Genomic DNA, 14,383 nt, shown 5'->3' on the forward strand with positions numbered 1-14,383 from the left:
CCTGGCTCACATTACACGACAAAGAAACTGTCTGGCATGACGAGTGAGGCTTCCTTACCTGGATAGATTGGTTTAAGTGGCATGCAGTTGCGGTCAGATGTTGGTCCACATGTATGAATTTGTGTTTTTACTAGATAACTTATGATCATCCACAGATGTTTGGCTAACTTTTCTTTGAAAAAAACCAAATATAATTTTTTGTGAATAACTTCTAGTGTCACTCTTGCTGAATAGTTGATCAATATTCTCATCAGCAGGACTGAGAGCTTGAGTCAAAAACCCATTTATTTGTTTCCTCGGTTCAACTGGAGACAATTAATTACATTTTCAACTGCTGTGGTTCGCTTTCACACTGTCTAATTAACCAAACCCTTTGAAAGACCTGTTTCAGATGGCAGTAGTGCTACATTAATGGACAAAAGCTTTAGTTGTAATCTACAGAAGTAGTAGTTCCCCTCCTCGTCTGTAGGAGGGGAACTACTACTTTTTCAAACCCTTTTCTTAATTTGTGACATTACCGCAAAGTCACCAAACAATCAATAAGAATAGAATCAACACCTTTTCAGTAAAAGATTAATTATTTATTGTCTCTGTTCATTAAATTGCTCTACAAACGAGCAACAATTAAAGGTTTGGCACTTGACTCTAACACTACGCGTAAGGTTCTGCTAAAACATTCATCATGACCATTATAATTTCTCATCTCTAACCCTGTTAAGGCTGTACAGTGTGGTCTCTCGTACCGACTCTTCATGAGACGTGACAACAGAGTCAGAAACAAAAACAACGATCGCTTGTGAGTTTCTAAAAGATTATCTGTGCAAATACCTCAATTTGAGATAGGACATGAATCTAACACACCTGCTAGTTCAAGAAAGCGTTGCATAATTAAAAAAGATTTAAAACGACTGTCATTTACATTAGTTATTGACATAATCATTGTTACAGGTACATTTTGTTTAAAATAAAACAGAGTGGAATTAACAGTGTTAGTGAAACTTGACCATGTTTGGGTTAGTTGCATAAGATGTTCGACATTAGAAAGCTGCAAATGTGAGCAGCTTTCTAAGTTCATGATGTGATAATAGTTTACTGAATGTGGTTACAAACAGGAGGCTGTTGTGCTTCTACGTGTTGTGACTAGTCCTGATGAGTCCAGACAGACAAAATGCATTTTCATGCAAACACTGGCTTTGTTTTAAGAACTGGAATGAGTTGTGTTACAGAAAGGACTCACTTTTACATTTCTGACATTTTTTAAACTCAAATATTCTGCTTTTTTGTCAGAAGTGAAGGACATCTACATGGACCGTAACAGTGAACACACGGCAGTGAAACCAGAGTGTTTACACACCACACATCCTGCTGAACTCTCAGGTTTTGTAAGGCAGAGACACGAATGCTGTCAGAGATGAGCGACGCGCATCCGGCTGAGCGACTGGAATCGGATCGACGCTTGGTGAAATGCTTCACAGGTGGTCTACTGCTTTTGGTCCAGAGACTTGTCTAAGACGTTGGCTTCTACGACAATGGAAGGGTTCTCGATGTCTGCTTTGCTCTGGACCATCCGCAGCTCCAGCTGGGCCGGGTTGGGCTTTTTCCCAGGACCAGCCGTCTCTGCAGGACAGGCGGACACACAGTCAGGACTCACTCAAATTTCAGACTCAAGTCCAAGTTTAAGAAATATAAGAAAACAAACTTAAACAAAAGTTCAGATACGGGGGGTGAAACTCATTTTAGTTCTGGGCCAAATCAAGATTACGAATGCTCTTAAAGGGCCGGTTGTGCCAGAATGTATTGATAAAACCCATTCACAAATGGTTAAACTATCAATTAATCCTTAAAATGAATTATTACTGAACATCTTTTCAGTCCCTTCAGGATTTCACAATTCTTTTTGTGATTTTTTGCTATGAAAATTTAAGTGTTTACTAATTTGGAAAGATTAACACTCAGTTAACTCTCAGTTCTGTGCTACTTTGCGTTTATCAGTTGAAAAAGCCTGAAGAAACAAAAACAGATCCTACCAACGGCATAAGTGATGGTCCTCTTGATGACATGGTGCATCACTGAAACCGTTTTTTCACAGGCAGTCTGAAGAGTCAAAGCACATCCGTGTTAAACCAAGATGCTATTTCCTGACGAACAATGGAGTCGGGAGTATTTTACTGGACACGACTCGTACCTTCAGGTCGTTGGGGTGATGGTGAGTCCAGGCGAGCAGCATGGCAGCAAACAGGTCGCCAGTTCCCACAAACACAGCGTCGACTTTAGGGATGTCCAGGCAGATCCTTTGGTTGGTGCTGGTCCCATCGGGTTTCCCTGAGGAGAACACAGGGTTCTGATGAGCAACAACAACAAACCTGGAACAAGTCGAGTTTATTTCTCTAGCACATTTCAGCAACAGGGAATTTCAAAGTGATTTACACTTTCCTTGAGTGATTCTGGTACCTCGACTATTAAAATTCCTCAAGGAATATTAATCTGCCTCAAAGTTTCATGAAATTATATTGTATTATTCAGCGCTCCGTGTTTCGGCCGGGTAATTACTTGCATTGCCCAGTACTCTGTCTTACGCCTTAGTTGTTGACGAAAGCTAAGTGTTAGCTGCATAACGTTCAGTTTTCAAGTTCTGCCTGGGAGGATTTTATTGATTGATGATAATGTCATGGTCTTTGTAATTTTTCGGGGGACCAATAAGCATCATTAAAATGCCTGGAGCATGATAGTCTTTTCTCCTCTCTGCTGCCTGGTGGCTGTTCAGAGCGAACGGCGGGGAAGAGGATGCAGGTGCGTTTATACAGGTGAGTGGATAGACTGAACACTGTGGGCGGCTGCGCATTAGATAATTAATGTTAGTGTAGCTTTACGGACGAACCGGAAAATTTATTTCATATCATCCCGGTCTCAACAAATGAGGGGTGGAGAACATCGTAGCTGGTCGATGTTTCTGTGTGGACTGATGTTGATATGCGATAATAATACTGCTGTTATGTTAGATTTACCAATGTTTTATTTGATCAGATTACTCAATTAATTGTAAGAATAATTGATAGATTACTCAATTACTAACATATTCATTTTCAACAGCCCTAAAGTACTTTGAAATGGATTGTTGCTGAAATGTTCGATACAAATAAACTTGAACTTTAAAGCAAAAAGTCAATCACTATTTGCTGATTTACTCTAACATTGGAAAGTACAGACACCAGAGAAAAGACATAAACATCTCAACTATTTCTTCTGTAATTAGACTGTAGTGAAAAAGTATTTGCCCCGTGACTGATTTCTTTTGTTTTGGTTAAACAATAACCAAATTAAGAAGCAGGTTTAAAATCATGACTAGTTAGAAATATTAATTGCTGGCTAAAAATAGTAACAAGTGGTTGTGGGAGCCTTAGTGGTAACAACAGGGGAGCAGCTGCCTCAGGGTTTGTGATTTAGTTTTTTTTTACGTCACTGAAGGAATTATGACCCATTTTTCTTTAGACTTTCCAGTAAATAATAACATCAACGTCCACTTTACTTATTTTCTGGCTCCCCAGTGCCACCAGGAACTGGTCTCCCTGTTTAGAGGGCAGATCGGTGCTGGTGAGGACGACCGTGTCTGGACCCATTTCATGAAGCAAGTCCATCACCTGCAGGACAGAAATACAAAATTTACTTTTAGGAGTATTTTTACTACGCTGTACGTTTTACTTTCATCATGAAGTATTTCTACTCTTACTTGAATAAAATTTCTGGATTTACTACCCACTAAATGAAAAACAAACATGTTTTAACCAAAAGTTCACCAGACTCAGAAACACCTGCAGTTCTTGTTAAAATTGTGTAAGATTTTTTTTTATTGAAAGAAACTGATTTGGAAACATTTTCTTCCTTCTGATTTTGTTACTTATATGAATTATTGTCATTTTGGTCCATAAAATACCAAAATCTCCACTTATCTTCATATTTCAGCCCGTCTGATGATGTAATTTAAATGACAATTTGATAATTTACTCAGTAGACTTTTTACTAAATACTTTTTTACTCTTAATTTAGTTTTTTCTGGCTACTTTTTACTTTTACGTGAATAAAAATAGTTGAAGTTGTGCTGAGGATTCTCACCTTAACAGCATCGTCTTCTGTGTTTATTTTCCTCCCAGTTAACAATCTGATGAGAGCAGAAAACCAGACCGCTCACTTAGGAAACGTGTGTCACCGTTTGCTCTGTGGTAACAGATTAAAATAAACTTACTCCGCTTCAAACTGGTTCGGGGTGAGAATATCCGACAAAGGCACTACTTTGTTCTTATAGACAGGCAGCAGGTTCTCTGGAACGTACTGACAAATACAAACAGAAAGTATTTTTTTAACAATAATCATTACATTTCATGGAGTTTTATTACATTTCAATGAAAAGAAGAAGCATTGGTATTTGGTAAAGGCTTCCTACCATAGCACCCTGGTCTCCCATAACAGGATCACAAACTGAAATAAAGACAGTATTTGTCATCAAGTAACAAAAAAAAAAAAAAAAAGCATCAGTTTTATTGTTTTGAACTGGAAAATGTTGCCCACCATACACCAGGCTGGGGTTTTCCTTCTTTAGCTCCTGGATGATATCAACCACCACCTCCAGGAAGGATGTGTCTCTGCTGTACCCTTAGGAAAAAACACATAAAAAAACATTTATCATGTCAATCTGACTGCATAAAGCATTTATATGTTAAAGCTTAATATTTATGCAGACTATAACCCAGCAGTTTGTCATCTACATAATCAAATGAAACAGTGGCAAAAGGAAAAATGAAACAGAGACCATTTTACATTTATGGTCAATAAAAATAAAAAATAATTTCTTTTATTAACATGATAGTAGCATAAAATTATGCACAAGCACAAGGAATGCAAACGACACATATTTTTGTACCACAGTAATCTTAACCTGCTCAAGAAGAAGAAGGAAGAAGAAATTTATGAACTCCTTCTTTACAAACTCAGATGGACTCTCGTTAATAAATCAGATCAGAAATAAAAATAAACAGGTTAATTAATTTTCCATTTTATCATTTTATCCATATGCCTAAGTCCATACATCCATACCCACTCACTCATATGTATTAGCCTCAGTTTACATAAATAGATTAATGCCAACTCCCACCCATATTTCTTTATGTTGTGAAAATTACCTCCTTAAATTTCCTTTAAATTGTATTAAATTTGGACTTTGCTTAATTGCTCATTCACAGAGTAGCAGTGAAAAGCATCCACAGTTTAGCTTTTGAGCTCATTGAAACTAAATACAGACATGGCATTTGTTAAAGCCACATTTATCTACAGCTAGAGCTGCAGGTTGTTTTCGTCATGCTCACCTGTCTTCCTGCAAAAATAACTCAAACTCAAATGTGGAAAACAAATGTTTGTTTCTATTGGCAGATTATTTTACTGATATAACTTTTCATCAATAATGAGGAATTATTGACTTAAAACAAGCTCCTATTTCTTCCTGAAAAGTGTGTTTTGTTTCCAAGTGTGCTGATATTTGCACTAGAAATTAGTCCAGAAATGCTTGTGTGCAGTGATACATATGTGTAAATGTATTTTATTTACACATTTGACATAATATTCCTTCCACTTGAAAGTGATTAGCAGCTTTATAAACAAAAACACATTTTATGCTTCAAGTTGTTCTTTTAAACCCACCTGTGAGAATATAATCGTACTGCGTCACTTTATTAAGCTTGATTCCTTCGTACAGCACATTTAGCTCCTCCGCGGTCAACACCTGTCCCTTCCAGTGGGCATAGCCTGAGCAGAAAGGTCAAAGGTTAGGTTGTTGTTTTAACAACCTACAGGAGAAAACATAGCCAAAAACAAACTTAATTCTGTTTTTTTAGCCGAATGAGGCCAACAGGATTCGATAAATGCAGATAAAAACATTTTAATTGAATGTCCTGCATGTTTAGTCTTCCAGGGCCAAAAGGGGCCTCAGCACCGACTGAATGGGAACGTTGTTGTCTGGAAACCAGTTCCCTTTGTTTCCTGTTCACCCCTAACCTTGAACAACCAAGAAGAAGCTGTTCGGATTGCAAATGCTCAGGGACAAAACAGAAACACAAAGACATGAACTTGGCATCCTGCACACGAAGCTCGACACCGAGCCAATAGATCAACTCACAGCAAAACATGTGCTGTGCTTCATAGGGGTGATCACAATGTTTACACATACCAGGAAGAACTGGACACAAAGATCATCAGTTTACATGAAAGCTTCCAAACACGAAAGCTTCGTCTTTCCAAGGAACTGATGTTGGTTTTACTTCAAGTAATTCCAACGTAAATGTCTCTAAATCCTTTGAAGGAAGCACATTCTCCACATATTTTAGCACATGAAGCTCAGAAAATAATCCCATCATCTCTGCATGTGTCCAGGGGCGGTCTCGTTTCACCAGGCTTTTGTTTTCCTTCATGTGGCTCTGAGCAACGTTTCTGCAGCCAAACTGGGCCCCTGAAGGCACCAGATATCTGTGGGAAATGGGAGCACAACACATTGTTCTCCACATGAGGTTGCACCAGTTAAAAGAAAAGAAAATGGTTGACATTTGATATGAGGAACAAACACCATCTTTAAGTTCCCTAAACTTAACTCCATTTTTTTTTTTCCGGCTGGTGACACTAGTTGTCAAAACGGAGTTGAAACTTGGGAAAAATCTAATTCAGGCATGAATGCAAAAAAAAAACGTTAATCTGAACAACCACAAACTTTTGATAGATGAAGAGCAGAGTTGAGTGGGGTTATGTGGAGTACTTATGAGCAGTCAACATATTACTTGCAGAGGATGTGAGAGTGATCCTGGTTTTAGAGAATCTGCAGCTGCGTTTCCATTACAAATGAGGGCAAACTTTGTAAACTTTCCAGTAAGGTCGAAAAAGATTAAAAAACACAATTTCCATTAAATAAGAAATGCAATTGAAATCAAAAATTAATACGAAACAATGCTGCGCCATGGTCCTTCAGCTAATTCCTTCTTTGTGGTTTGCAAAACTGGCAACATCTGGTTATTGATCGGAAATAAACCAATTCTGATAAATCATCTCATTATAGCACCAAAATCTTTTGAAACGAGTTTGTTCAAAATTTCCATGCTTTCATTGAGCAAATTTATTTTCGAAATGTTAAATTGTGCAATTATGTGGTCAATATAAACGCAGCTTTTGAGAAATACTAATAGAACAATCACTGATGTTTCTTATTTAGTCCTTTTCAACCAACACAAGGAATTGTGTAAATTATTTTTGTAACTAATTATATCAGATGTTTCTGTGTTTGGCTAGTTGTCTTAAAGTTGTCTTTAAATCAACAATACTAGTTAGTTGTGTTAAGTACAACTTACTAGTTGTATTATGTAAATACAACTAACTAACTACATAAAACATCTAATCAAATATTGAATGTATTAATTATTCATTGAACTCTGATTCCAAACTGCACAGCATTCTGGGAGATGTAGGCAGAGGAAAGGCTTTAGCCGCTCCACCTCTCACAGCTAGCTAACAAAATGTTGGTAGAATCAGCTAACTCTCTCTCTCTTTGGTTACCTAGCAACAACCTGCTGAGTAACTGGCGCAGCAGCAGTTTAAGGTTTTAACACCATAAATCATGACTGCTTAAAAATAAAAAAACAGCAGCGAGGAATGAAAACGAGATACAATAGGAAATGTCATGGTACCAGTTTTGACAGTATTTCAGATATTTAACACAAGAAATCAAATACATAACTATCGATATCCACTAATATACAATGCTTATCTAGTATAAAAAATGTTGAAATGAACTAGATGATTATAACACTGAAACAACTAAATACTTCTGTTCTTGACCATTAATATAGACAAAATAACAAACTAACTTCAATGATTTTATATAGAAAAGTTAATAAGCTGGAGGGATTCTTTCAAGTAAGTACTTCAGGTGACAAGGCGATTTGCACCTTTGAACCGACGTCCCAAGTCTAAACTTGGGACAATTATCAAAAATTTCAACAATTTCTGATAATTCTCTGTTGTGTGTAAGCAGCTATAATCCACTTACATTCTAAGAGAAGTTTTTTCCCTGATAAATGTCCATTCGCTAAGATATTTCATGCTTTTCTTGATGGGATTTTATGTTCTAACAGCTCAAAGTAAGGAGGAGGCCATTCTGAGAAAAAACATTAACTTTAACTACTGACCCTGATCACAGACAGTAAAGATTAACTCTGCATCAGTCATTAATCATATATTTTGTCTAAACTTATGGCTTTAAATCTAAAATAAAATAATGCTTAGACTGACTCTTTATTGTCTTTTCTAGGAAAAGATATGAATGGAAACAACCCATGTTTTCTTAGAAAGGGGTACTTTTTTCTTTCATGCATCATCATTGATCCTTCTTCTTTGAGAGAATTAAGATTTTGGTTTGGCCAGAAAACTGGTTTTGTCTCCCTAAATAAAGAAAAGATGGACATAGCAGTCCAAACTAGTAAAAGATAAGTTAAGAAACGCCACAAAAACATAACTTTAGCAGAGAACTGATTTTTACATGAGCTTTTGGGAGAGTGAGTTATGATTAAGATGGCTGGAGTCCCTCTCTTTGGCTGTCTGAACCACATTTTGACCCAAACAACAGACTTCTGGGAAACAAGTGGGCTGCAGCCAAAAACAACCGAGTGGGATCGTCTAGACTTCCACACAAAAGACATTTTTTCTTGTTTTACTGTAGTTAAGCAAACATGTCAGATCCTGTAAAAGAAAAAATAAAACATAGCTTTGGAAAAGTATGAATACCTCTTGAACCTTTTCACATCGTTGCCATGGAAAAAACAGAAAGTTGTATTTAATTCATTGGTATTTAAGTTGGAAACAAGAAATATGAGTTTTATTTTCTTTAGCATAAAGAAGCTTACATTTTTGATAGCAGATTCTCCCACCTGAGCTATTGTTCTTTGCAGCTCCTCCAGAGTTACAACTGACCTCTTAGTAGGTAATTTTCTTCAACGAGAGCTGAACTCCTATAGAGAACAGATTAAACACAGCTGGGGTAATTAGCTGACATCTGAAGGCAGATTGTTGCCATGGATTTAATGTAGGGGAATGGGAATACACAAGCACTCCACACTTTTCAGATTCAGAAACCAAAAAACTAAAACACTGATAAAAGTCTGGATACTTTCTGCTTTACATTCATGCCCAAATAAAACAAATTGTATTTGTAGTTGTAAGGTGACAATGTGGAAAGGTTCAAGGAACATGGATACTTTTTTAAGGTACACAGTCAAATGTACAGTTTTGACATCTTAAATATATTTTCATTTTTAAAAAAGGGACTAAAACAACACAACAAAAACAGGACTTTCTCATGAAAGTAAGCTGTACTTTGTTTCCCAAAGCTTCATGCTGTAAAGGATGAGCACTGAGGATTCGGTTATTTTTAATGGAGACTCAGTTAATGTCTTAGATTAACTTTCATCTTCTAAATATATGTGAAAAACCAAATCTGTAACAAAAAGGCTATCAGTAGCAATATGTTTAATATAACCGTTTAATTTCCTGATGAAAGTTGCAAAGCATCGCTGTGAAGAGAAGACAAAAACCAACCTGTGTGATTGGAAAACTGCACAGAGTTGATGGAGTCCACTTCAAAGCCCAGCACCTAGAAAAACAGGAAAGATGAGAGCGGAGAACAATAACGCTGACCTAGATCAGAGTCTTAATTTCACTGAACTGTGAGAAGAGCACGCCTCACAATCAAATTATGTTTCCTACGAAGAGGCCAAACATTGAACAGACACTGAATGGAGAGACTCAACACATAGCATTCAGCTGTTTTAGACTTCCTTAAAGTTAGACATCATAGTGAAAATATTAATTTTTAGCCACCATGATGACACAGAATCCCTTTTAAACTATTTAATAAATACAAACTATTAAATAATTTGTGATGGGCTGCAAGAAACTAAAGAGCTTAAAGATTTACTGTAATGTTTCAGGAACCATGCATAATGTCATGTATTTTTTCTTCTGATGTATAATTTTGCATATGTTGTCAATATTATGTTTTATTATTTTAAATTATTTTTACCATTTCACTACTTAATAGTTTCTATATGAAAAATATGAAAAAGTCTATATAATGTCAATGATTTGCAAGAGAATTCATATTCCTTGATTTTTTCACATTTTGCCAGGGAAGACTGAAATTTTTAGATATATTTTATTTGGATTTAATGCGATAAACAAAAAAAAAAAAAAAACATGGGAGAGGGTGTAAAAAAACCAAAGACTTTGAAGAAGGCTCATCTTGCACCAATCACAAACATGCAGTTTACGATTGTTGTATTGAGCAAATTCACGTGCTAAAACGGACCAGTCAAAGTCCTAATCAAGAATGTGTAGTAAGACCTGAAACTGTCTATTGACAGGCAGTCTACATGTGATGTGGCTGCGCTTTATCCATTTTACAAGAAAAAATAAGCAAATGTAGAGCTTTCTAAATATGTAAGATGGTCGAGATGCCCAGAAATACTTGCTGCTACCATAGCAACGAAAGGCGTAAAAATACATGCACTCCATACTTTTCAGATTCCTATTTGAAAAAAGCAAATGCTTTAAACAACAAAATGCACTACTTTGTGTTGGTTTATCAGTTGAGATAAAAAGAAATTAAGTTTTAAAGAATATTATTGTTAGATAAAAATACACAAATTACTCTAACGTCAATAAATCACTTTTACATTGAAGAGTCATTGGTCCTACATTAACTTTCATATTACATTCATTATAGTTTTAGGTGTAGTAGTGGACCCGTCTAATTATAAAACCGGCCTGTGATGTACATTTATTCCGTGTTTAAAACCAAATCTGTCGCGGTCGTGTCGTTTCCGGAGCTTTTCTCTGGCAGTTAACGCGGGTCTTCGAGCTCAGGCTGAACAATATCTCCACTTACCTGTAACGGAAACGTCGCCGACTTGTTCCCTACGTAACCCCTGACAACATGACTCTGGATAGACAAGACCCGACACTCCATTACCACGGTTTAAAAACACCCGAGAGAGGCTGCGGACGGATTTCAACCTAAAACCAGCATCTAAAGACGAGTGACACGCTGAAAGATAGCAAATGAAGAGTCCACCATTAAAGGCCACGAGACGCCGTAACGCTGCTGCTGCTTGGACGGTGTTTTTCTTCAGGCAGCTGAAAGGACACCTAACGTGAGGAGTTCAATGAGTGCAAACAAAAGTGGGAGACGAGAGCTTTGAGGCAGAGAAGAGCTCTTCAGGGCTAGTTCAGGGGATTTTCCAGTGGAGTTGTGGTTAAGGGCTAAATAAGCGGAAGCGGTTAATGTCTAACATGAGTTTTTAATTAGCATAAATCTAGAGGGCTTATGAGACTTAAACTGAGGACTAGTCAGAGAGGAATGCTAATTCTGCTGTCGAACCTCAGGAAAGGTTAATAAAATGCTGTTTTATGAATCTCAAACTACAACCACTTTATGTTGACTGCATAGAATTAAATGATTATTTTCACGATAAACAAAAATGGGAAGTTATCTGCCACCCTCACAGACACTGAGAACAAATAGTAAAGTGTTAAAATCAAAATAATTAAAGCATATTGAGTCATCCCATTTTATTGGTTTACACATGGTTCAACTATAAATTTTCATGTATGATTATCAGTTTCCATTTAAAAAAACCATTCATGCAAATGTGATAATTTTCAAAGATGTTCCTATAGATTATGTTGTTTTTAGACAATAGGAGTATGCCTCTCACATAGTTATAAGCTGTGATGAATGTGATTTTATGTCAGTTTCATCCATAAATGATTGCAAAAATAGTAACAAAGTATGTTTTTTGAGATAATCCATATTCATGAAGTGTATAAATATAATTTGGCTTTATGAAAGATGGACATGGCAGATCCTAATACATGTCTCATGAGGAACACTTATCCTTACTTTTGAACTATTTGCTCTAGATTTACTCTTTTCAAAGGTTTCTTGCTAAGCAGCAACAGCATTTTCGACACTGAGGTTTCTCTGCAGGTTGCTGCATTCCTGTTTAGAAAGAAATAGCAGGAAGTGACATAACAGTCATTACTTGCTCTCTAGAAAATGCTGCCTGCAGCTGTACTGAATTTATTATTACTTGGAAATTTTCATAAAGTGTAAGTACATACAGTGTAACTGCAGAGTTCAAAACTCATCATATATATATATATATGCATAAAAATATTCCAAAAGAAACTAGTTTTAAACATATATATAAAAGTTGAATAATAAAAGTTCTTATTGTTATTCTTAAATCCTAACATATTAATCTATCAGATTAACATCTGTTGTGTTATGTTTCTGTTGACCACTAGAGGGCACAAGAGAACAGAGATACAATGAGCGTTTCAATGAAAAATTGTAATTTAACTAAAACTCAGAGCTCTAAGTGCACTGGAATATTTTTTATGCATGTTCATTTCAAGTTTATTACTTTGTAAATAATAGCATTTGTCATGATTTGAAGAAAAGAAACTAGTTTTAAACAAGTTACCCTCTTGAAAAGAATGAAAGTGTTTCTGTCTTTGTCCTTTATTCAAACACTTAGCCATTGTATGGGTATAGCTGTGATTTCACAATCTCCACTTAAAAATAACATTGAATCATATGAGGTTGTTTAACCTGCTAAAAGAGCCTCACCTAATATAAAAACTGTTGGGATATTAAAGAGATAAAGCAAACCTGTGAGTTGGCTGTTCTGGACTTCTGAATGGAGGTCTTGGTATGAAATGGGGGAGACTTTAACGACATGCAGGTGAACATGAATGACCCAAACATAAAGCTTTCTGCTCCGACACCTGGGTGAGGAGCACAGAGGCCACACAGAGCAGCGAGGGAGCCAGGTGGAAGAGCTGAAAGCTAATCATCAGCAGCATGCCTGCAGGGCAGCTGCAGCACAAAACCTTCACAGAAGCTTGTTAATAACATTTTCCTCACTGTGAGCCAATAACTAGTGTGTGTCAGTGTATTATTCTAGATGCATCTCCGACGTTTATGTAAAACAGAAACGAAAATAAACTGCAAATTGCAGTCATTTTGGAAATAAATTATGTTTTTTTTCCAATATGAAAGACAGACTGATTCTATTATAGGCCTGTGCATCACAATCCAAGAAGATTGGAGGATTAAGGTTTATGACGACAGCGCAGAGTAATAATCCCTGTCAGTGTTAAGCAGTTATAGCATCCTCTACTGAGGGTCAGAAGAGGAAACTGGACCCAAAAATGCATTAATTTAATCAAAACTAGGAGAAAAACATGGAAAATAAATCACAAATACATTCAACTTTAAATACAGACACTAAAAGTATTTTCTTTTTTTTTAAACTTTATATAAAGAACTCTTGATGAGGCAAAACATTGACCATTAAATAATAATATTTAGTTAAAGTAACAAAAGTTATCTTCTATAATGTCAATTTCAAAAATTGATTCAGGTTTTAAAAGGTATGTCTATACAAAAAATTTAATCTGTGATGAATGAGATTGATTAGAAGAAGAAAAAAGTAATCCCTTGTCAATAGAAGAGACTGTTTTCTTTAAACACTGTTACAATCAGAACCTTGTAATTTGTTGTTATGTATGCCTGGAAAGTAAAATCATATTTATCCTTTTTTCCTTTTTAAATGTAACGTGCAAAAACATCTTAAATTACTTTATATAAGGAATCATGAAGAACTGGATGACAGTTTGATATTAAGTTAGCTAAAATGTCTTTTTTTTACAATAATTATTCCATGTCAAACTCATTTTGAAAGATGAAGGAATGACAGAAAATCCAGCCTAACTTTTATGTTGTAAGACATAAACCTGATTTTAGCAACACAAGTCAATAACTGCTTATTTTTCTCTATTTTATTCATTCAAATACCAACGGAACTCAATTCATTGACAGATTTCAGGCTACAAACTTGTATAATTAAAAAAATAAATTGTATAATCTTCCACTCCACATCTCATGCAATAGCCATACTGGATTTTTATTACAGATTTGGAGAGAAAGCTCTTGTTTCTTTAAACTTCTGCACCATCACAACAGCTCTAAATGACACTTTCATTACAATCAATTAAAAATTAAAAATGAAGTTTTTGTTTTGAGTTTACCAAGCTCTGACCTCAGAATTCATCATTGTGTGTATAAGAAAGAAAACACTATGAAATTTTGGCAATTTAAATCACTAAATTACTTGAGTAAATAATACTGGAAATCAGTTTGTCACGATGTAATCTTAGTATTTAGCTACTCAAGATACTGAATTGTAGGGTTATTAGCATATGTGGCTAATAATACTTAGCCTGGCAATGCTAA

The 14,383-nt window shown here is 35.8% G+C and overlaps 1 protein-coding gene across 1 annotated transcript; it reads right to left on the reverse strand.

Annotated features, from left to right (window-relative positions):
• Positions 1-561: 561 nt before the first annotated feature.
• LOC129361459 (pyridoxal kinase-like) lies at positions 562-11,240 on the reverse strand. Its single transcript, XM_055032317.1, has 11 exons — positions 10,970-11,240; positions 9,622-9,676; positions 5,689-5,793; positions 4,564-4,647; positions 4,439-4,473; positions 4,241-4,326; positions 4,111-4,156; positions 3,527-3,638; positions 2,186-2,322; positions 2,028-2,094; positions 562-1,617 (listed from the first exon to the last, which is right to left on the reverse strand). The coding sequence occupies exons 1-11, from the start codon at positions 11,048-11,050 to the stop codon at positions 1,481-1,483; spliced, it is 945 nt and encodes a 314-aa protein (XP_054888292.1). The 5' UTR covers positions 11,051-11,240; the 3' UTR covers positions 562-1,480.
• Positions 11,241-14,383: the final 3,143 nt, after the last annotated feature.

The sequence above is a fragment of the Poeciliopsis prolifica genome, unplaced genomic scaffold, assembly GCF_027474105.1.
Source record: "Poeciliopsis prolifica strain line A6 unplaced genomic scaffold, Auburn_PproV2 SCAFFOLD007, whole genome shotgun sequence".
In the NCBI taxonomy this organism is placed as follows: Eukaryota; Metazoa; Chordata; class Actinopteri; order Cyprinodontiformes; family Poeciliidae; genus Poeciliopsis; species Poeciliopsis prolifica.

Excerpts from the sequence above, each read along its gene's own strand:
- LOC129361459 (XM_055032317.1), bottom strand. The coding sequence starts at position 11,050 with ATGGAGTGTCGGGTCTTGTCTATCCAGAGTCATGTTGTCAGGGGTTAC. Across the intron at positions 9,677-10,969 it reads CGGCGACGTTTCCGTTACAG|GTGCTGGGCTTTGAAGTGGA; the intron begins GTAAGTGGAGAT and ends CTGTTTTTCTAG. Across the intron at positions 2,323-3,526 it reads ACTGGGGAGCCAGAAAATAA|GGAAACCCGATGGGACCAGC; the intron begins GTAAAGTGGACG and ends TGTTCTCCTCAG.